Source organism: Macrotis lagotis, chromosome 4 (assembly GCF_037893015.1).
Source record: "Macrotis lagotis isolate mMagLag1 chromosome 4, bilby.v1.9.chrom.fasta, whole genome shotgun sequence".
In the NCBI taxonomy this organism is placed as follows: Eukaryota; Metazoa; Chordata; class Mammalia; order Peramelemorphia; family Peramelidae; genus Macrotis; species Macrotis lagotis.
In genome coordinates, this window is record NC_133661.1 from 34,277,515 (window position 1) to 34,300,741 (window position 23,227).

The 23,227-nt window shown below is 40.8% G+C and overlaps 1 protein-coding gene across 5 annotated transcripts in view; it reads left to right on the forward strand.

Annotated features, from left to right (window-relative positions):
• Positions 1-23,227, forward strand: part of SCAPER (S-phase cyclin A associated protein in the ER) — a 381,601-nt gene that overhangs the window by 307,577 nt on the left and 50,797 nt on the right. For 3 of the 5 annotated variants that reach the window (XM_074232482.1, XM_074232481.1, XM_074232480.1), the window contains 2 exons: positions 3,518-3,673; positions 22,273-22,510. In XM_074232482.1, the coding sequence (XP_074088583.1) occupies positions 3,518-3,673; positions 22,273-22,510 (394 nt within the window). Of the gene's footprint in view, positions 1-3,517; positions 3,674-19,571; positions 19,697-22,272; positions 22,511-23,227 lie in introns of those variants that run through there. The other 2 variants (XR_012477706.1, XR_012477705.1) reach the window with 2 other exon arrangements.

Sequence of the window (23,227 nt, forward strand, 5' to 3'; positions counted from 1 at the left end):
ATCTGGGGATTGTTCACTCCTTTGGATTCCCTTGGGTCTGCAGCTTATTTCACACTCAGAGAGGTCCCTACCACCCCATCTCTTTCTTGATGCTCCCCACTGCACTAGCTGTGGTTCCCTCCCTTCTCTGTCCTCCATTCTCTGGGAATCAAGTCAACCCCACATCTCCTCTCCCTCCAGTCCCTTGCCCTGCTTGTCATGTCCAGCTTTAGGTCACCCAGCTGCCCTCTGTCTTCATTCCTGTCCACTTGCTGTTGAGCACAGCTGGAAAAAAACAGGCTTCCTGGGCCTATTGCAGCCTGATGCTGCATTATCTCTCCTGGGCCCCCGGGATCATGAGGAGCTGTGCCCTTCCTGCCCCCTTCCCAGACTTGCTGCTCCACTCAGCACAGCGGCTTTCCCAGACATAATCCCATCCCTTCCTGTCTTCCCTCAACATTTGTCCCAACTTTCATGCTCCTCTCTGACTACTCTTCAGCTCTTCCTGGCTAGTGTTCCTTCCCTTTGTTTTCAAACACACCTATGTCTCCCCTTCCTCAGTCCTGCTGCCCTTCTATATTTCCCCTCACCTTGCCCTGAAAGATTGAAGGCTGCTGGTCACTTTGACATTAACATATCTGGTCAGCCCCCTGACAGAGAAGGATGGACTCCCAATTGCAGAAGACATTGCTTGTCAGGCACAGCTGCTCTGGGGTGTTTGGTTTTGTTTGCTTACTTGAACAACAGAAAGTTTCCTAAAGATGATAAAGAAAGCAAACCACACTGGACCAGACAGATGCCAGAGCACCCCCTCTTTTCTAGAGGAAGGGCATGTTGGTGAAAGAAGTCCAGGATTTAGAGCTTCCAGGGATCTCCGAGAGGCCACCCAGGCCAACCCCCTTATTTGTCGGGTTAATAGCTAGTATTTCTAGAGCCCTTCAAGGTTTGCAAAGACTTTACAAAGGTTATCTCATTTAATCTTCACAACTACCTTGGGAGTTTAGTACAGTTATTATCTCCATTTTATAAATGAGGAATCCAAGGTCAAATGACCCACTCACTGTCACATAGCCTGCAGCTCCTCCTGATTCCTTCCAAGCCAAGCATTCTAATCCATACCAAGCTGCCACTTATATGGGGAGTAGAACATTAATCAAGTCTGTTGTTGCTTTCTGTGACCCCATGTGGGGTTTTCTTGGCAAAGATTCTGGAGTGGCTGGCCTTTTCCTTCTCTGGCTCATTTTTACAGGTAATAAAACCGAGGCAAGCAGGGTAAGTGACTTACCCACAGTCACACAGCTAGTAAGGGTCTGATGCCAGCTCATCAAGAGTAGTCATCCTGACCCCAAGCCCTGCACTCTGTCCACTGCACCACCTTGCTGCCCCAGCAAGTCTTAGAGAACTGAATTCTTGCCAGTTGGCCTCTTGATGCCTTAGGTAACATGGTAGCCACATCAAGGGCTTGGGACCTAAGGAATTTGTTTTACTTTACTATACATACTTGTTACAAAGGTTTTAGAGGGAAGAAGGAAGAGGGAAATAAGAAATTGAGTTGCTTTTCCTTCTCTCTCCCCCCCAAAAAAGAAGAAATAGTCATTAAGACATGTACATAAAAGAACAGGAGGAAGCCCAAAGGGGGAATCAGATAAGCAGAGTAGCTTTGAATATGATGTATTGAATTGATTATACATTTTAAAACAAAGGGTAAGGTCCTGGGAGATCTTAGGGGCTGGAAGAACCCAGATCCCACCAATAAAGTTCCAAAAATGCATCTGATTTTAAAAAAAATACAATACTTTTTAAAACTCCTGCACCATCCAATTCAGCATTACACAAAAAGACGGCCAGAATCCTGGCCCATTCATTAGAAACTACTGGTAAGATTGGACAAGAGCACGAAGGAAATTAGACCCGAGGCAGGAAAATAGAAGGTGACATAGAAACCAGAGGCCTGAGACCAAGGAAAACCCAAAGAGTCCAAGGAGTCTGATCCCATACACAACTCAGAAAGGGTTTGATGGGTTCCTAGGATATGTGGGTTGGACTGTGACTTGGAGCCAGGGCTTTGCACTCTACCGTGGGGTTAGAAATTCCCCAGATCCCCTCCTGTTGTCCTGAACAGGACTGGGCTGGGGAAGTACCTTGAGAAAATACACCTAATTCTTGCCCTCCACAAGCTTCCATTCTCCCATATCTGTGCTCCCACATCACAGACCCTAAATAAATGTGTATTGAGGTGATTTGAGTTGGAATTCCTAAAGGACTTGAACCTTCCTTGGTAGGCAGCTCTGGAGGGAGGGTCCAGAGGCAGGGTGTCACTGGACTGGCCTGGGAAAGAAGTGTAGAAGGTGGATGGAGGTGGCCCCAGGGGACCACTCCCACTGAGGAGCTTTGTTCAGAAGGGTGGCTTAGGATTCAAAAGCTAAACAGGATGGCATCTCTCCTACTCCACACTCTTGGCCATCCCCAAGGATAGAAAGCTCTATGCTCCTATCTCCAAGTTTCCTCCACATTAAAAATTGAATTGCAGTAGCCATGAATCAATCCTGGAGTTCCTCAGAGCTGAGAATGATTTATCTGTTAAGTCTTTTGTCTGATCTTAAAGCGTCATTTCCCTTCCCCACTGCTTTCTTTAATCTAATGAAAGAGCTGTTCCTGTCAGCTCCAACTTTTCATTAGCCCCAGAGAGCTGTGAGGGTGTTAGAAGAGGAGAGGACCTTCTGCAATGGCAGTTTGTTGTAGGCAGAGTGTCAGCCTTCCTCATCCTAGGAAATCAACTCCATTCTTGCCATACTTATCTTCTTAATAGTAAAGGAATAGGGGCGGCTAGGTGGCGTAGTGGATAAAGCACCGGCCTTGGAGTCAGGAGTACCTGGGTTCAAATCCGGTCGCATACACTTAATAATTACCTAGCTGTGTGGCCTTGGGCAAGCCACTTAACCCCATCTGCCTTGCAAAAAAAGAAAAAAATAGTAAAGGAATAAAAAAGTAAGAAACTGAAGTCAGCATTAGGAGAACCTGTCTTAGTAACAGTTTCATCCACTGAAAAGTAGAACTTCTTATCTTTTGACCCATGGTTATGTGTATGTAGAAATGAAGATTATAGGGGCGGCTAGGTGGCAAAGTGGATAAAGCACTGGCCCTGGAGTCAGGAGTACCTGGGTTCAAAACCAGTCTCAGACAATAATTACCTAGCTGTGTGGCCCTGGGCAAGCCACTTAACTCCATTTGCCTTGCAAAAACCTAAAAAACAAAACAAAACAAAGCAAAACAAACAGAAGTGAAGATTATAGCCTAGCTATTAAATAAAAAGGGCTGAAAATACCTAAGGAGTAGCTTATTCCTTAACAGAAACTCCTGAGACTCCCAAAGGGCCAGACTTCAGGAAATTGTAATTCAATATGTTTTACTTAAACCTTTTATGTTTGTATCTTTGGGAATGGGAAGCCCACCCTTGGTCTAGATGGACCCTGGGATGTGGAAATGGCTGGTGCCTTGCCCCTTGGTAACTCACCCACAATTGTCCCTCCACTCGTAGCTATGTGGTCAACATCGGACTGATCGACAAGCTCTGCGGCTGCTTCCTTTCTGTCCAGGGCCCGGTTGACGAGAACCCCAAAGTTGCCTTGTTTCTGCAGAGCGCCACGGCCGTCTTACACGGGATGTGCAAGCTGTGTTTTGCCGTCAACAGCAAGTAAGTGCCTTTAGGGACTACTCGGGACCAGCAGCCTGGTGCTGGTCATCTTGGGGATCCACTTTTTAGGATATGTAAAATGTCATCAGTTGTGTATATGGATACGTATGGAGCTGTGAATTGGGTCATTTGTTAAAATTCTCCTCATTGTATTTAATTAGTGCCCATTATCTGAAACTGACAAAAATTGTGAAGGTTGCAATCGCTGTGGTGTCACCAGCATTGGCTCCTTCTGGGTGTTCCCGGTCCTGCCCCTCCCTCCCTCTGTAATGGGGGGCATTTCCTAGGAATGTTCTTATCAGAGCTGCCCATCTTATCCTCTTTCCTACTTAACCTTTCCCTGTCCCTGCTTGGCATTCCGTCTAAGACTCATCTCACACTGGTTGTTTAGTCTGGCCACTCAGCCTGCCCAGAGCTGGTTTTTCTTGTTGGTGCAGTTGACTGCTGACATCCTAGGACTAAAAGCTGACCCCATCTACACATTCCAGGTCCCAGGATACCATGGTGCCTAGCATTTTCTAAAATACTTATTTTCTAAAATACTTATTTTCCTTTAACATGAATGCAAAGGTCCGAGGTATGATATGAAACTGAATGAATTGTGATTCTTAGTGGACTCTGGGTTGTCCTCAGCCCCTTCCAAGAAAAGTTGTTGCTTTGGTTGATGATGACAGCTATGAGTTCATTGACCTTTTCAGGTTTGCAGAGAACTGCACATCATCTCATTTGGCCCTTTCAGATGTCTTGTGAAGGATCAATTATTATTCCCGTTTTACAGATGAGGACTTTTAGACCTGGTAAGATTAAAGGACTCCCTCGTGACTTTTGTGGCAAGTGTCAGATATAGGATTAATCCCTGGCTGGTTTCTCTTTGCCATTGTCAATTAGATGGCTGCTCCAGAAGCACTGGTTATGTAGGCTGTTTATTGTGAGGAACCAACCCTTAGCCTTCACCAGTGTCATTCTTGCTCACTAATAGGCAGGCTCTCATTTTTGAGTGGTATTTATGAAATAGTCTGTTTGGGACCCAGATTTAGTTCCCTTTTTTTTAAATCTGTGTAGGAGGGAGGAAGAAAGCAAGGAATAAGCTCTCACTATAGGCAAGGCTTTGAGCTAATCATAGTAGATAAAGACAATTCCTGCTTCTCTATTAGAAGACAGCACATAATAATATCTTGAATGGGGTATGGGAATGAAACCTACTGGAGAGGCATGTTTCTGAAGTCTGGATGGGAGAGGAATACAGGCACCAGAGAGGGAGGAGGACCTTGGCCAGGGCCAGGAGGCAAGAAGCTTCAGAGTGAAGTCGCCTCCGAGACCTGGCTTTGAAGTAGGGAGTGTGTGGGTGCAAAAAGTACCTTCAGAAAATTCATTCTCTCTGTCAGCCCTTGCACTTAAGGAAAGGTGGAGAAAAGAACCCAGGAGAAAAGTAATCTTACAGTTAAAACAGACTCTGACTGCCCTTCGTGCAGCATCCTAAATGATAGAATGTCAGAGCAACAAAGTTAATGAAACCCCTCCCCCATTTAATAGGTGAAGAAACTGAGGTCTGAGAAGGAAAGGAAGATAGTTCCCCTTGATTATGTTCTCTTTTTGAAATATAAAACATATGAAAAATGTAGGTGATAATCTCTCTAGTACTAACCTCACAGTGTGTTGGTTATTGTTAGGAATAAATTAGATCATCTATATACAGTACTTTATAGATGTTAAAAATGAGGTAAATTAGGACCAGCAATTGTTTTGCAGGGAATGGTATCCTCTGTTAGGATTCAGGTATACTTTGGATAGAATAAATTCACAGTTCCTTTGGCCCAAGTAAATCACTCCATTTACCAACTCCTGAAGTCCTTAAAGGGATTGAGAACAGAGACCTTTCTGTTTGGATCCTCCTTCCCAGTGTCTGAACATATACAAAGTCTTCCCTGGTGCCCTTCTGACATCCATGTGACAGAGCCCCTGAGCCCTGGGCCCAGGTTTGGGAAAATGCACAATATCCTAAAATTCACAGAGGTAATGATTGTGTGTATAGGCAGCAGCATAATTAGGATTCCCCTAGTATGAAGTAAACCTATCAGACTTAGCTGCAATTATCTCACCTTGTTAGGACTGTTTTCTGGGATCTTAGATTTCAGCCCACCACAACTAGAAAGGAACTGATGTCATTCTAATAGGCAGACCCAGGTCTTTAGCACCACACATCCTGTATCATAAGCTCACCAGTTAGAGGTGGGCATGTAAGCATCATTATCCCCAGTTTTACAAATGGGTAAAAAAGTAATTGACTTAGAGAAGGAATGAATGAATGTCATTGAACATCATTCAGAAACCAAGCCTGATCTTTTGGAGTGAAAGGTTTCCTCTTGTTGGGAGAGACTCCAGCCTTGAAAATGGAAACCAGCTTGGACTTCTCTACAGAACTTTGCCGCTGAACTTGGAGGAGCAATAGAACTTTAAATAATAAATGACTTCCTCCTCTTGATGAGTCCAAGACCACTTTTTCTAGAGTTTTCTAAGCAAACTGTCATGCCATCTACCTCCTTCTTACTTCTGTGTAATGTCACCATACGTTTGTCTTATCACTATAATCCATCATTTGTATGATTGTGTCAATTAATAATGGAGACAATAGAAATGCTTACTCCCCTGTTTCAAATAATGTTAGCTCTTGGTTTTTCTGCCATTTATTTATATAATCATTTGATTTTTATCATTAACATAACTATGCTATTACTTTCCTAATGTTGGTTCATGCTTTCATTGCTGATATAAATCCAGTTTGATCATCCTAAAAAGTTGGCACTATATATTGCTGTTCTTTAGTAGTATTTTATTTAATATTTCTATATTAATATAAATTAGTAATTTGAATATTCAAGTATATTCCCTGTGTTATTGATCCAAAATATTCTTTCTCTTTTATCCCTCTTTGAATTATGGATTAGGACCATATTTATGTCAGAGAGGCAGCTTGATGAAAATATTACATAGAATGTTGGGATTATTTATTCTTTAAATGTTTTATAGAATTCAGGTTCCTTCTAAAATTGAAGATTACTCACTTTCATTTTTTAATCTTGATAATATGATATTCTCTTTTTTAGAAATCAAAGGAATAGTTATAACTTTTTTAGTCCTTTTTAAAACACTTTGATTTGTCAACTCATTAGTCTTTATTTATAATATTATATCTCTTTTCCAATTTTCAGTTCATCAGAATTTTCAACAAATAATAAATTAAAAGCAAGAAAAATGGTCCAGGTGATTTCCTAATTTAATTTACCAAGAAAACTCTAACTTGACAGCAGCATAAGCTGCTTATCTGAGATGAGCCCTTTTATGTAAACTCATACCACCCACTGTTATGAACTCTTAATAGATTTTCCATTTCCTTTCTTTTCTTCCTGTCTGATCTTTAAATTTCCAAGCATGAGTTTGCTTTTTGCATCTCAAGACTGAATAATATATCTGAGTAACCCTATGTAGATAGATCTCTCTTCTGGTTTCTTCTTGGAAATGATCATTTCATTTGTGTGTGCTGCTTTGTCTATTTGAACACTTTGTTACATATAATAACTAAAAATAATGCATTTGCCAAAGAAGGTTGGCAGTTTTATTTTCTTCTATATTATAGTAATTAAGATAATGCCTGTTTTGGCAATAAAATAAATTGGGGCAGGAGTAAAATGTGCTTGAGTACTCCTTGTTCTACAAAGACTTCCAGTGCCAGCCAGAAAGAGAACCAAAAACTTTCCAACTCAAAAACTGCCTAAGAATTGCTAAATATCACTGCAGGCTCTGAGAGTAAAGGGTAATTAAGTGGAATAATGAACAGCACACGCCATTTATAAATACCCTGCTTTGTAGGGGGCTCTGGCTTTTATAGTGTTCATTTAAAAAAGGCCTGCCACTGGTGCTGGACTTTTCTAGACTAATTTCACTGTCCCTTTAATCTCCTCATTTTTACTTAGCTTTTCTAAAAGACCTTTTGGATAGACAGAATTAGTCTGGTTAATCTCTACCCACACACACAGTGAAAAAATACTGTACTTTTTAATAAATTTCTTGAAAAAAAATTTTTACATTGATTTTGTTCTTCCAAACCATAAGTAAAGTAAAACGTAAAGTAAACTTTACTTTTAAGTAAAACTGAAATTCGCTTATTCTGAACAAAAGAATGGATTTTTATATTGGGATTTTTTTAATGTCTAAATTTTAACATGAGATCCATTCTCAAATGATAGTGTTTCATCATATACATATATATGTGGATATATACATATATATATATATATATATATATATATATATTGTCTTCCAACAAAATAATTTTTTTATGTCAGTAGTAAGAAGAAGAGACAAGCCAACATGTTGTCTTGTGTCTTCTATAGGACCTATAATATCTAATCAGATCTTATGGTTAAACATAGACTTTCCTAGCCCGTTAGAAGATTGCAACCACCAAATAGAAATCATCATCTTAGCACATCCTCCAGAGGTGGAGCAGCCTTCACCACCTTCTTCTTATCAAGCCCCCTAGCTTCAAGCCCCCAGTCAAGTCCTCCTAGCTTCCTCTTTTGCAGGTTTTGCATCTCTCAGGTCCCCCCCCCAACTTCCATATGTGTGAGTATGTATTCATGTATTTATATATATATATATATATATATATATATATATATATATATATATATATATACACTTCATATAAAAAGAGTCTTTGTTTCGCAATAGGATAAGTAAATCTTGACAATGCAGATCTGCAGTGATTCAGGCCACTATTCATTGACAATACAGCAGGACATTGTGCCTGGGGAAGGGATAGAAAGGAGGACCAGTCAGCAGTCATCCTGGCCTCTATGGGAACACAATTGAGTTCATACTAAAGTCAAAAAATGTTCTGGGACAGGTGATATTAGTGATTCAGATCAGTTGATAAGAATAGTACCACAGCTCCCATTGACAGAGGTGTCCTGGAGTAAGAATATTCAGGTTCAAGGCTTATCTCCAGCAGCTAAGTTCCTTTAGCCTAAAACCAGCATTTTCTCTTCTAGATCATGCTCCCAGTCTGTGGTGAATGTACAAGCATGATCTGGAACTAGCTAAGCTACTAAAGTAATTTGATGGTACTTGAAAATTGTTGATAATCTTAAATCTTTTCAATTTTTCTGCCTGGAATCTTGCTCATTCTCTTTTCCCCTATGCCATTCATGTGGCCTGCTCCACAGGGTCACCCCCATATGGGAGTCCATCTTCCTAGGAGATGCCCAACCTCCCCACCAGCATGCATGCCTTATCTTCCTAGGAAGAGCCACATTCTCTGCCCCACCCCCAAACCTGGTCAGACAGTTAATCTGCATCATCTTCCCATCTAAATTCCTCCCCCACTTGACCTTTCTTGAAGAAAGGTTTGCCAAAGATAAACTCTAATTGTCACAAATTCCAAATTAGTAGAGGCCAATTTAGTAAGGTTTTGCTTTTTACTTAGGTAGAAGTTACAAAAGCTTTCCAGGCATTTTTGGTGAGTTTCACTTCTCTTTCCTTTTCTGGATCCACTGCCTAACCACTTGGAGGATGCTGCCTATAACAGGTGCCTCACTTGTTTTTCTGACTTTCTGACTGATCACTCCACTGAGATTGTTCTCTCCAAAGTTACTAACAATCTCATAGTGACCAGTCCTCATTCTTCATGACCTCTTTATACCTTGGACACTGTTGATCACTCTCTATATGATGCTCTCTTCTCTTTAGGTTTTTGGAACATCATTTGCTCCTTATTCTCCTCTTACCTGTCTGACTGTTTCTTTTCACTTTCCTTTACTCATCATCATCAAGATCATATCTTCTACCTGTGATGTCCCAATAGGCTCTGCTCTGGGCCCTTCTCTCTTTACCCTCTTTACTACTTTACTTGATTCTCAGCTCTCGTGGATTTAATTATCATCTCTAAGTCAATGATTCTCAAATCTACTTGTCCTGTCCCAGTCTCTCTACTAACCTCCAATCTCACATCTCTAACTGCCTTCAGATGTCTTGAATTGTTTGTCCAATAGAACGCTTAAACTCAGCAGGCCTCAAACAGAATCTTTGTCTACCCTCCAAACCTATCCCATACTGCTTTCTTCCCTATGAGTGTAGAGAGCAATACCATCCATCCTCCCTGTTATCCTGGCTCATAACATGGGTGACCCTGCCAGGCCCCCCCCCCAAGGTCCTTAACTATTAAGCTTCTCTGCCACAAATCTTTCCCTATACCAGTCCATCCTCTGCAGAGTAAAGCACAGGTCTGACCATTGCACCTCTCTTCTCTATAAGCTCCAATGTTTCCCTATCATCTGGGATCAAATAGAGAGAGAGAAGAGGAGGGGAGGGGAGAAGGAGAAAGGGAGGGGAGGGGAGGGGACAGAGAAAGAGAGAAATATTAGTGTTCTGCATGGGAAGGGATAAGGGGGAAAGCATTGAGAATTTTAGGGAGGCAGGGTCATAGTTAGAACTAGAATTAAGCTTATTGACCACCTCATTTTATACACGGGGAAACCAATGGAGACTGATCAAGCTAGGGATATAAACAGTTTACAATCAAATTGGCTCAAGGAGAGCCTGAAGAGATCATAGGAAAGAGATCATTCAGCAGGATAGCCAATATATAAAAGTTACAGAGCAGTTGAGGAAGTTAAGAAATAATGAGATTTAACTATTGAACAATTGTTGGTGATCTTGGAGAAAGCAACAGCAGTTAAGTGTTGAAGTCACAAGCCATATTACAAGAGACTGAGGGGTCATGATGAAGTGAAGACAACTGATGAACACGTTGCATGATGAAATGTAGGCAACTCTTTTTAGGAGTGTGACTATGAAAGAAAGAAGAGCTACTATATGGTAGTCAAAGGTTATAGGAACTTTTTTCAAGTATAGGTTAAAAACTGAATATGTTTGTAGGCACTTAAAATTCTGATGTCAGTATATAGAGAAAGATCGAAGATGAGAGAGGGAAAATGTGATGAGACACATAACCTGGACTACAACCGAGTATAGGAAGACTTGGCAAAGAGAAAGGCTCTCTATCCTTCAGAGACTAGAGAAGATGAAAAGGGGGAGAGGATATGGAGGAGTTTGAGGAATGGAATAAGAATGGTGGAGAGCATGACCAATAGTTCCAGTCTTCTCCAGAAAATAGGAGATGAAGTCATCCTCTATGAAAGGATATAGAATGGGACCCTCGTTTAAGGCTTAGAAGATTTGGAGCAGTAGCATCTGGGAGCATGATAGAGGGTCAATCAGGGAGGAATCAAAGGCTTGCCATGATGTCATGATTTCTTCTAGCAAGGCTCATCTGCTAAGGAATAGAAGTGGAGAAGGATGAAGGTGAAAGGGATCCAGGGCTAAGGGCTATTAGGCCATTGGCCTGGGGAGGACAAGGAGGGATAGACCTGCAAGGGTAGACAGTCAGCAAGCAGTGATTGATTTCCTAGGCTCAGTGCTAGTCATGGGGTGGGGGTGGGGTGGGGAACAGTCAACAGTCAAGGAAATGCTTGTAATTGGGAAGTTATTTACAACCTGATGAGTCTTGGGACTGGGAAGTAGGGGTGAGACTGAGGCAGAGAAAAGAAGTACATCTAGAAATGGAGCAAAGATATAAAATGAATGCAGGCAAAATCTAACATGTGGTGAAACACAAGCTAGTGTGGAAGGTAGAGCCCTAGGGACTAGATCAGGAAGGACTTTCTACAGAAAATTTGTTTCCATCTTATAGGAAGAGGAAAATGATTCCTTAGATGGAGGTAAGAAGGAGCATATTTCAGATACACCCAGAGCCTGGACATGGGGAGATATCATGTTTATGTGAGAAGCACAAAGGAGCAGCCCTCTGTACAGCACAACCTCCCTTCTAAGGAACTCCCCAAAACCCTCTGTTTCTTAACCACCTTTTCTGTCCAAGTAGAAGTCCCTCCCAATGGTGGTGGTGCCCACCACTTTTTGTCAACTCTTTAAACCCTCTATAGCTCATACAGAGGTGTGGGGGTTTTCCTCTTGATTCCTGTGTTTGTATTTGAGATTTTCTATGCAACTCTAGTCTTTTCATCAGGAAATATTAAATTATTAGAAGTTCATTTTTTTATAGGATTATGACCAGTTTTTCTCAGTGAGTTATTTTTCTTTGTAAATCTTTATCCTTTGTTTTCTGTAATGTTGTACTCCAAGCTATCTGCTTCTTCATAGTTGTGGCTGCTAAATCACATACAATCCTGGTTGTGACTCCTTGGTACTTGAATTCTTTCTTTGACCTGGAAACTCTGGGTTTTGTCCATGTTTCTGGTGAGTTTTAATTTTGGTATTTCTTTTGGGGAGATAACTCATGTATGTCCACTTTACCTTCTGGTACTAAAAGATCTGTGCAGTTTTCTTTTATGAAAACTCTTTGGTGGTCATGGCTTACAGGTAGTTCAGAGATCCTTAAATTATCTTTCATTGATCTGTTTCCTGGGTCATTTGTTTTTGCTATGAGAAATCGGCAAATTCCTGACTGGGCTTTAAATCCAAGAGGCACACCTGTAGGCTTGCTCGTCCCCAGGGGTCAGAACTGCACAGCTGCTACCCCTTGCTTCTGAACTCAGCTCCTTGCTCTTTACAAAGTCTGGCATCTGCTTCTCCCCCTGACTATGGAATGCCCCCTACTCATAGGTCCCCCCCTCAACCAATCATTTATGTTTCCATCAAGCTTCCCTGGGGAGTCTGCATTCTTATAGGTGCTCTGTCTTGGGCCCTCGACCAGGGCCTCTCTCTCTACCTGCCCTTGAAAGTTCTATGTGATAGTTTGACCCATTTGGGAAACAGACTTTTGGAATTCATTTTAATGATATTTAACATACTTTAAGCTCAGCATGAATTGACCATCCTCAGCTCCATCAACGTGTCATCCTGGTTTGGGGCTAATACTTCAGTTCTCTAAGAATATACAGTCTATGCCTAAGTTCTAGCAAGCCCTGCTAATTTGGAAAGGCTCTGGTTGACCCATCCCTGACATCCATCCTGCTTTTGCCCCCTTTTCCTACCTAGAACAGCATTCTCTTGAGCAGACTTCCAGAGACTAGGCCCTCCTCCCAGACAGAGTTAAGGAACAGACATACTGAATGGTGAGTAGAAGCAAACAAATTTACCTAGCCCACTATGTACCAGCTTGACACCATTTTAAATTGGTCCACTGCAGATATCAGTTATCAATCCTATGATTCCTTGATTAGCCCTCCTTCTTCTGGGGCCACTTCCTCTCTGTGTTCTTTTCCCCCATTGAGTGTGTGCCCCTTGAGACTTTCTGCCATCTCTTTATTTTTTGTGTCTATGTCCCCATAAACTAACATGGTACCTGCCTATTACAGGTACATAATAAATTAATTTATAGGCCAGTAACACTTTGACTGTGTCTCTTTCCATAATCCATTCAAGCTAAGTTCAGATAAAGATGGATTTGGAATGGAAAGACGAGATAGGTTCAGTTGTACTTCTTCCTCTTGCCTGAGCTCTGTAGCCTTAGGAAAACCACTTCATCATCCTAAACCTCAGGTTCCTCATCTGTAAAATGAGGCTGTTGGACCAGGTCTAAGACCCCTCCAACTCTGACAGGGTGTGAGTTTCTGAACCAGAGGACTCCAGAAAGTCATCAGCCAAGCTGAACCTTATCCCTAACATCCCAGCCCATTGTCAGAAACAGCCAGTTCTCTAACTCCTCAGACCAAGCCAGGAGGGAATGAAATGCCTACAGAGGACAACTATCTATTAGTCTTTGCACTGAGAAACTGTTTTCCATTTTCTTGTAAATCAGTAGGTGATTTTTCCAGCATCACAGAGGCTTTGGCAGCAAATTAGTTTTCCAAATTGAATCTGGCTGTTAATAAACATAACTGCTTATGCCACTAGGATCTCCCTTATTGAAGAGCAAACAAAAACACTTTGAAACTATGTTAAATTGAAAAGATTTTATATTTTTACTGAATCAAATGGCATGACACAGAACAACATCTACAAAAGTTTAATCTTTGATTTTTCCATGTCTCCTATACTTTTTTTTATTCTGAAAACTATATCCCATGACTGATATGAATACAGCCTTTTACATTTTTATTATAAACATTTAAGTTTAAAGTGATTATAACTGACAGTTAAACCCAACAGAAGCCAGGGGGCCTAGGCTACAAATTAACAGTATTACAAGACAAAATCAAAAGTAAACAGTTCCCAAAGTTTCTTCAGGTTCACATGAGTTTTCTAGAAATGAAACAGCAAATGGATCCTTTTTTTTCCCTAGTTGGTTTTTATGAAACAACAATGTGGGTATTTTGAATAACCTCCACAGTTTTGTTTTTGTATATATGTAGATATAGATATATATGTATATATATATAGATATAGATATGCATATCTATATATATATATAGTTATAGTTATTCACTTTGTTTTTTCAAAAAGCTTATTTCAAATCTTAGGAATATGTTGTGCTAAAAGATTTTAGTATACTTTCTATTTCCCTCCCCAATCCATCGTGATGAGGGGTGGATGTTTTATAATTGTTTAAGAAATGAGGTTATAAAGTGAACTTCAGGTGAAGACTCTTCCTCCTTTTTGAAGCACTTAGAATATACTTAATTTGGGAACACAAAGACAAAGATGAGGCAGTATCTGCCCTCAAGAAGTTTATTTGCAATTTGGAGGAAACACCATAAATACAGAGAAGTAAAAAACAAAATATGTACACAGTGCATCGGTTATCCAGATTGTTCCAAAAGTCGTTGTTGTAGTCAAGGGTCAGAATTGCAGAACTCCCAACAGTGTCACCAAGTTGCTGTGGCCAAAAGAAAGCCCCCTGTGGCAGCCAGTCTTCCCTGAGAAGCCTCTTTGAGTTTGCTGCTCTCATAAGGATGCTTGACCAGAGCTCGCCAGCTGTGCCTCAGCCTTAGAAAGCCCATGGCAGCATGATGATGAAGCATAGAGAAACACTAGATAGAATGTTTCATTTCTTACAATCTGGGAATAGCAATGAGACCATCTTCCTTCCTTGGGTGGTGGTTGGAGGGAGTCTTGGTAGGCTTTTTTAATCAAGGAGATAATATTCCAGAATGGTCATGGGAGGTATGATTTCTTCATTTTGTTTCAGTAAACCTTTTGTGGGCCTACATGATGTCCTGATAAGGATAGGGATGGGAATACGAAGATAGAATTCATTAAAAGGTTTTAAGAGCCAGCTGAAGGTTTGCTTTGTGGAAAAGGGCTTTTGGACGGGTCTTTTAAGTTGTGGTTGATTATTAAAGGCAGTCAGTGTTAAACAAACACAGGCCCCCTTTGGAAGCTGTACAATAAACGCAGACACATTAATCTCTGCTCCAGTCTCCGCCAGGAGCCTGAGCCCCTAACTTGGGTGGCTCTAATGGAAGATGCTGAGTGCCGCTTGAGTCAGATGGTACCTCCAAGTCGGTAAAGCCGGCTTTCCTGCTTTTCTTTCTCTTGAGTAGCATCTGTGGAGTCAACTGAAGGTGCTCTCCAAAAGGGTTTTCAGGAACACTGTTCATTTATCCCTAGGATTGAACAGAGGCACCAAATTAAATTTGTAAGATCTTATGCTGTTGAAATGACCATTTGAAAGACAGTAGCAAAAAGGACACAAAAACCTAGAACCCTGAATTCTCCTTCCACCACTGACTAAATTTTTTTTAAGGTTTTTGCAAGGCAAATGGGGTTAAGTGGCTTGCCCAAGTCCACACAGCTAAGTAATTATTAAGTGTCTGAGATTGGATTTGAACTCAGGTACTCCTGACTCCAGGGCCGGTGCTCTATCCACTGTGCACCTAGCCGCCCTACACTGACTAACTTTTGAGCAATCCTTGCACTTAGGCCAGCCTTCTTCCCTAGCAAGCATCCAAGATCTTCTCCAGGACACAGATGATCACAAGTGGTCAGAAGATGCAGTGAGAAGCCTCAGGTGCTCTCAAAAAAATGAGGAAGCCCTCCAGCTTCTGGGGTAGGACTTCTATGGAGAATTTACAGAGAAATGTGGACAAAATTTATTCAAGCTAAGATCTCTCTGAGTTTATTCTGGTAGATCATGAGTCCATCAGAGGACTTTCTTCATAAGGTTTTTGTGAGGTCACAATGAAATAACAAAGGTGAAGATACTTTACAAAATACAAGACAACTATACAATGGTATTATTTCACATCTTGCTACATGATCAGTTCATGGATAGCCAGGAGTTACATAAATATCAATAAAACAGTTAAAAGAATCAGAGGAGACAGTTCCCCCCCATGCATCAAGTAGGTAGATCCTTGGAGGAAGATGAATGGGAAGTAATTGGCCAGAATCCAAAGGAATCAGCCACCCATTCATATGATTGTGTCCACGCAGGAGATCCTGGATCCGTGGAAGAGTCAAAGTATTACTTGATATGTGCCAGCATCCTTGGAAGAGAAGAATGCCCCTAGGAAGACAGTCCCTAGGAAGAATGTACAACTTCAAAAAATAATACCCATTTGTCAGATGCCATGGTTTCCATATGAACAAAACTGACCTTCAAATCACCTTGCCAATGCAAAGGTACTGTGGAGTAGCACTGTACAAAGGGCCATGCCTCTAATTTTCACTCCTGACTCAGACAGTAATAATGATGCTCACTGATACTCACACAATCCTTTGCATATGGTGTAGGTACCAGAATTTTTTTATTACCTTAGTTTATAAGAAGACATGAGGCACAGAGCAGTTAATGAATGTACCCATCATCACATCCTTCATGTGAGATCCAAATTCAAGTCTCCCCTGATTTCAAATCCAGAGTTGTATTCATTATATCATGTCCCTAAGGAGATCAAGTTAATCTCTAGGGACCCTTCAGCTAAGTAAATATGTGAGTTTTTTAAGTGATATCCCTCAAAAGTTGGAGATCAGAATTCTGAGAATTGTGCCAGTAGTTTGTGGCAAGTCTGCTGATATTGCTGTTAACTCGCCTCAGTGTTAGTAATCCTCATTTTTTTTCTGAACAGAAATGTTTACTTTGTCTTCAAGTAGAGACCAGAGAAAATACTACAGTTTGAAACTTCTAATTAAGTGAGATCATCATAAACCTGTGAAATATTTATAAATTCTGAAGAAGTTTCAGTCCTAATGTGAAAGTATGCTTCTTTGTTTCATGGCACTGCTCAGAGAATGAATCAGCTACTCGGCAACCTGTTGGTGCCATGCCCCTCTGCACAGCTGGGCTCATCATCAGGCAGCAATACTTGGCCAGGTTTTGTGATGGTGTGTAGAGAACACTAGGTTATCACTCACGTTTCAGATCCTGCCTCCTCTACCTGTAACTTGGGTAAAGATTTGACCTCACAGACCCTCACTTTCTTCCTCCGTAAAATGAGAATGTTGAACTAAATGACTGCTTAAGTCCCTTTTAGTTCTAAATCATGTATCTACGAAAACTATAATTAAATTATATTACTTCAATAATTCAAGGATCTGTAATTTCCTTGATATGTGGGCACTATCTCTGCCAACATCAACCCCTCTATGACTTAGTATATGGTCCTAGAGAGTTGCTGTGGCCAAAAAAATTAATCACCCTGTGGCCAGCCTGGTACAAAGATGCTTTAAGTTGAATTAAACTAATCCTCAGACAAGAGAGTCAAACTCCCATCACCAGGCCTGGATTTGATGCCTTTTTAGTTCAGGGGACAGGACAGAGCTCGGACAACTCAAGTCACCTTCACAAGATTTTAGTTGAGAAAGTCTTATTAATAGTATTTGAATTCAGGGGGCGACTAGGTGATGTAGTAGATAGAGCATTGGCCCTGGAGTCAGGAGTACCTGAGTTCAAATCCAGCCTCAGACACTTAATAATTACCTAGCTATGTGGCCTTGGGCAAGCCACTTAACCCCATTGCCTTTCAAACAAAAAAAAAAAAACTAAAAAAAATAGTATTTGAATTCAGTTCAGCAAAAATGTAGTAAATATCTGTTAACTGCAAGACTCTTTCCTGGGAGGTTACAAAGACTAAATCAAAACAGTCTGACCTTAGGTAACTTACACTCTTAAGTTTGGGATGGGGAGAAGAGAACCCATCTACAAGGAGGTAAATACCAAGTAGTTTGAACAACTGGGGGTTGAGGAGGGGTCTCCTGAAGCCATCACTTTTTTTCCTGTTCAGTCATTGTGTCTAACCCTTTATGACCCCTTTTGGGGTTTTCTTGGCAAAGATACTGGATCCATTAGATCTGTTTTGTAGGGTAGTTAAAGGTTCAGGGACTTGCTGAAGGTCATCCAACTATGAAGTGTATGAGGCTGGATTTGAATTTCGGTCTTCCTGACTTCAGGTCCAGTGTTCTATCCACTGAGCCTCCTCTGCAAAGCAGTCATTCGTGAGAGTAACAAAGACATAGGATTAAAATACATATACAGTCTCTTGCAACTGAATCAGAGAAGAGGAACCAAACTTGAAATCCATTTTCCATTGACAGCCCCATATACTTGTTTTTAAGAGCCTGCCAAAGTTTCCAATTGCACAGTCATACTTTTCTTTGTTTTTGTGTAGTGGTGCATGTACTCTGCACTCCTTCTTGGTTATAGGCTAGGGGTTTGACGGTAAGGTTGAGAGGAGGAGGTAGTGGTTGGTTTAGCTTCCACTAATTCAATCGATCTCTACAAGACTTAAGTAATTAAAAACATAACCATTGTAGATAGCAACCCATGTGTCTAAGGAAGAAACAAAATTGTAGCTGCCTTCTCTGACAGGATCCCTCCCAGTCACACTGTGACAGAACACCAGACAGAATGTACTTACTCCTTATTTGTTGGTGGAGTTTTTATGAGTAGGTGCAATAGAACAGTTTACCTGTTTTCTTAGCAAAAAAGGGTAGACTTCCTAATCAACATGCAGATTCTAAGCTGAAATGAGAAGGTAGGTTAAAACAAGAATCCCTGTCTTCTTAATGGAAGCCTTTTTTGTTTGACATCATAAATTACCATGACCAATAAGGCTCAATTTGGTTTGATGAGCATCCTGAATATGTTTTCCAGGAACAGCCGGCACAAGATAGAGCCGTGCGCCGGAATCTTAGGAAGCTGAACACTACATGATTGATTCCTTCCTGCTTTGTAAAATAACTAGCCCATTTTTTTTTATCTCTTCTTCATTCTGGTGTCATGAGTTTGAACTTTGAATTACCTCCGTATCTTGCCATTTGTTTCCCAGAAAAATGAGAAGCCAGGTGAAATCCATCTAATCAAAGAATAAAACAATATTTCACCCTGAAAATATCAAGCTACCATGTTAAAAATATACAAAGCCATAACAGAATAAAAGACTTCCTGACCAGCAGAAAAACCTTCATACAAGAGAAAAAGCCTTCCTATTTATAAGATTTTTTCTTTTTTGTATAAAAGCTAAAAAATGTTACTATCTGAACTAGGTTTCTTTGTCACCCCAACAAAAAAGTCTCCTTGTTAGCACAGCATTAGACTCATTCCCTCTCACCTCTGGGTCACTGGTTCTGATGTGACCTTGCTTGGTAGGGAAAATCATTGCCATCTGGCCAATTATCAGTGGACTGTTAGGAAAGGGAGTCAGAGGTCTTGAATGCTTGGGTACCCAGCTATTCAGTAAACAAGGAACCTGTGCATGTAGCCCAGGATTTAAGTACTCAGTAGAAAGCTTAACTATGGAATGAACTAGAGGAAGATAGTCACTCTAATGCTATACTGATGGAGCAAATTGGACCACTTGTTTTGGGGGTAAATTTTTTCAACTGTCCTAGAAAAGTTACTAAAAAATGTTCATTTTATTACTGGAGGTGTTTTCAAAGACATTGAGAAAGATCCAATAAAAATTAGTAAAATATTCATAGAAGTATTTTTTTGTCATAGAAAAAAACTGGAAACAATGGATAGCCTTTGACTGGGGAAACAGCCAGAACAACTTGCAGCCTGTCAATGTAATGGAGAAATGACCATCAGCGGGTAACCATTTTTCAGCACCTCCTTTGGGCCAGGTACAATGCTAAGTACTAGGGAGACAAAGAAAGGCAAAAGACCAGTCCCTGCCCTTGAGGAGCTCTGGGTCTAGAGGAGGCAGCCTGCAGGCAGCCATGGACAAGCCCTAAGTATAGGACAAATTGACAGAGGCCAACTAAGCAGAAGAGAGGCCTAGCAGCTATCAGGAATTCAGAGAAAATGGGAACCCTTGCCAAACTAAGAGGACAAAGGGAGAGAAGGCCTGGGTTCAAGGCTGCCCTTAGGGCACGTGTTGATCATCATTGGGAGAGGGCGTTTTCTCACAGAAACTTTCTCTACCAATGAATCACACATTGAAGGAGAGAAAGCCAGCAACCACAATGACCTAAGAAAAGCAATGCTGAAGGACATTGGAATGCATATCAATGCTCTGACCAACCTTGACTCCCAAGGACTGATGAACTTTAATTATCACCCCTCAGTAGAAAAATAATGAACCACTTGGGGCTGTCAGATATGGACAATACATCAGTTTATTTTGCTTAGCTGTGCTCCTTTGTTACAAGGGAGAGTTCTGTGTAAGGTATGGCAGCTAGAGTCAAGAGGACCAGAGTTCAAATCCAACCTCAGACACTTGACACACTGTATGACCTGGAGCAAATCACTCCACCCTGACTGCCTCACATCCAGGAGAAAGTGAGGTGGGTGATTTAGCACAAACCCCCCACACACACACTCAAATCCAATTCACCTGTTTGTCATGGCATCATCTCCCTGATGTTGGGATCTTCTTCGAGAATGAAGGACAAATAATATCACAATTAGAGAATAATGTTTTTGCTAAGGAAGTTATTTTTTCTAAACATGATAGTGATGTTTATAAAACAGTGTACTACATGCCAAGTTTGGTGCATAGTTGGTTAGTTGTAGGGGTATGTCCAAAAGTGAGGAGGTGAGTTCCCCTTCCTTAGAACCTGGATGCCATCCATTGAAGTTGTTAGAGAGGAATCCTTGTTTGGATATGTGTCTAAAGAGAGGACTTCTGAGATTCATTCCAATGATTAAACTCTGGGATTCTGCATAGAAGTTTGAAGTCTGCTTTCTACCTTCCTGTAAAAAGTCATTATTGAAAGTAGATTCTGAACAGTAGATGCCAAGCTAACACCAGTTCTGACATTCCTCAAGATTAGGAAACATTGGAATGGCTCTGAGTCACTAATGAATGGCAAAGTTGAAGGGGTCCAACATGTTCTTATGGCCAAATCAAAAGAAATAGGGAGTTCAGGACAGTGGAAGAGGGTCTCAGAAGCAGAAGGGAAGTTATGAAGCTCAGCACCTCATTGCAGGCTGCACTGGGGGGTCCCAGGATGAACAAAGGCCCAAAGGCATCTCAACCAACTGGGATTTCGTAAATGACATTTCCATGGAAATACTTGTATAACTAGACTGTGATGATGTAGTCAGAAAATAAGGGTTTCAATCCTGTGCACCTCTGCATAAGTTCTTAAGATTTAGAGCTCAGATAAATGTCATAGGCCATCAAGTCCAAACACTTCATATTTTAGAGAAGAAAACAGGTCCTAAGAGGTTCAGTGATAAGAAGTCGAAGAGCCACACTGAGCCCAGAGGCCCTTTCCAGCTTCCAATCCCATGATTGTTAAGTCACTCGTCTGCTTTGGTTTCTTTATAGCCTGGAGAATTATGCCTTCAGAAACTACTTTATAAATGAAATGAGATGATGTATGAAAAAAACTTTGTTAAACCTTGAAATATAAATATAATCTGCTGTTTCCATTATCATTTATGGACTGGGTTTGCTACAAATGCCAGTTCTCTTCTGATTCATCTTGAAAACTACCATCCCTGAACCTGTTGACCAATACTAAGTTGATTTTAATGATGCTTTTTACAAAAGTCATCCAATGCAAAGCTTGGGTAATTGCCTCCTCAGCCTTTTCTGCTGTCATCAGCTCTATAACTTTTATAACTCTTTCTTCTGAGGGCTATATGCATAGTGAACCAAACAAACTTTGAGTTTTGATGTATATCTCCCCTCCAGGGATAAATGGACATGTTCAGAAAAATCCAGCACTATTGTGTACATATGCAGCACCCTGCATTAGGGAGAATACTGCTCAGAGGGGAATTAGGGAAAGAAAATTTCTGGCAATTGGGGAAAGAGAAATTCCTTCATAAGATTACAGGACTTGATAAATTTTCCAATTTGGTACCCCCTCTTTTGAGAAGACCCTAAGCCCCACAGAGGAAAAAATTATTCCCCAAAGTCTAGTAGCAGAACCAAGATTCACAAGTCTTCTGGACTCTACCCTTGTGATCCAGGCCTCATTAGGGCAGCAAACTGGTATCACTAGTTGCCTCCTCAGAGCAGTAGATACCTTCTACAAGGTAGAAGGATAGAATGGATCAATAAGAAGCATAAAGAAATACATTTGGTAGAAGGCTAAATTTTTGCCTTGTGGTTTCTTGTTACCTTATTATACAACTCAGATGGTTTGCTTTTAACGGTCTGCTTATTTTGTTCCATTTGACCTAATAAAATGTTAACATCCTACATTTGATTTCTATTTAAAGAGTTTAATGTTTCTTTGTCCAGGTCGTGGGACATATTTGATAAAATACGTCAAGACCCCACAGGATTAGCAGCAGCTCTTCAGGCCACAGATCTAGTTGGCGTCTTACACATGCTCTACTGTATTCTCTTCCATGGCACCATCACTGACCCCACCACCACCAGCCCCAAAGACAGCTACACCCAGAGCACCATCCAAGTTGCCCTTCAGAGTTTACGTTTCTTCAACAGCTTTGCAGTTCTTGATCTGCCAGCTTTCCAGGTAACAAACCTCATTTTTTGTTTGTGCTCAGCATTGAAGTTAACTTGTTAATTCTGGACCAACATGAAGATTAGTTTCTAGATTACTGCATATTGAGTCAACTGTGTAGTCAGTGAGATGGAGAAGTCTTTCATCAGTCTTCTTAACATTAAAGGTTATCCTTGCATCAATTTTTTTAAAATGAATATTTTATTTTTCCCCCCAGTTACATAGTACACTAATTTTTAACATTCTCCTCCCCTCTCCCCTCTCCTCTCTCCTCTTTCAGTAAGATTACTTCTTTCCCTGCCTCTATCTAACAATATGGGCCCAGCTGCAGGCTGAACCCCTGAGGGTCTGAGCCCAGTCACAAGCTTGTCTTCTGTTCCTTTTCTCCTTTCTTCCTTTCCCTCTACACCTTTTTTTCAATCTATCCTCAAGTAGCCTGCTGTCTTTCCAGAAGAATTAAATCTTTAAATTGCTTGTGGTCTGTTATATATGCAAACTTTGCAGAACTGTGAATTTAAAAATCTAAACTTTAACTCCTCCAGGATCAGTCATGAGGTTTTCACTTAAAGAACTCTCATCTTTGGGATGATAACCCCAATTTTCTCATCAACAAGAAGATTGCCCTTTGGGCTACCTTTCATGCATCTGGAAAAAAAGAAGGTTGTTTTTCAAGATTTCACCAAAAAAAGTCTAGTAAAACTTTGTAACACTGTTTGGCTTCAGTGTAAT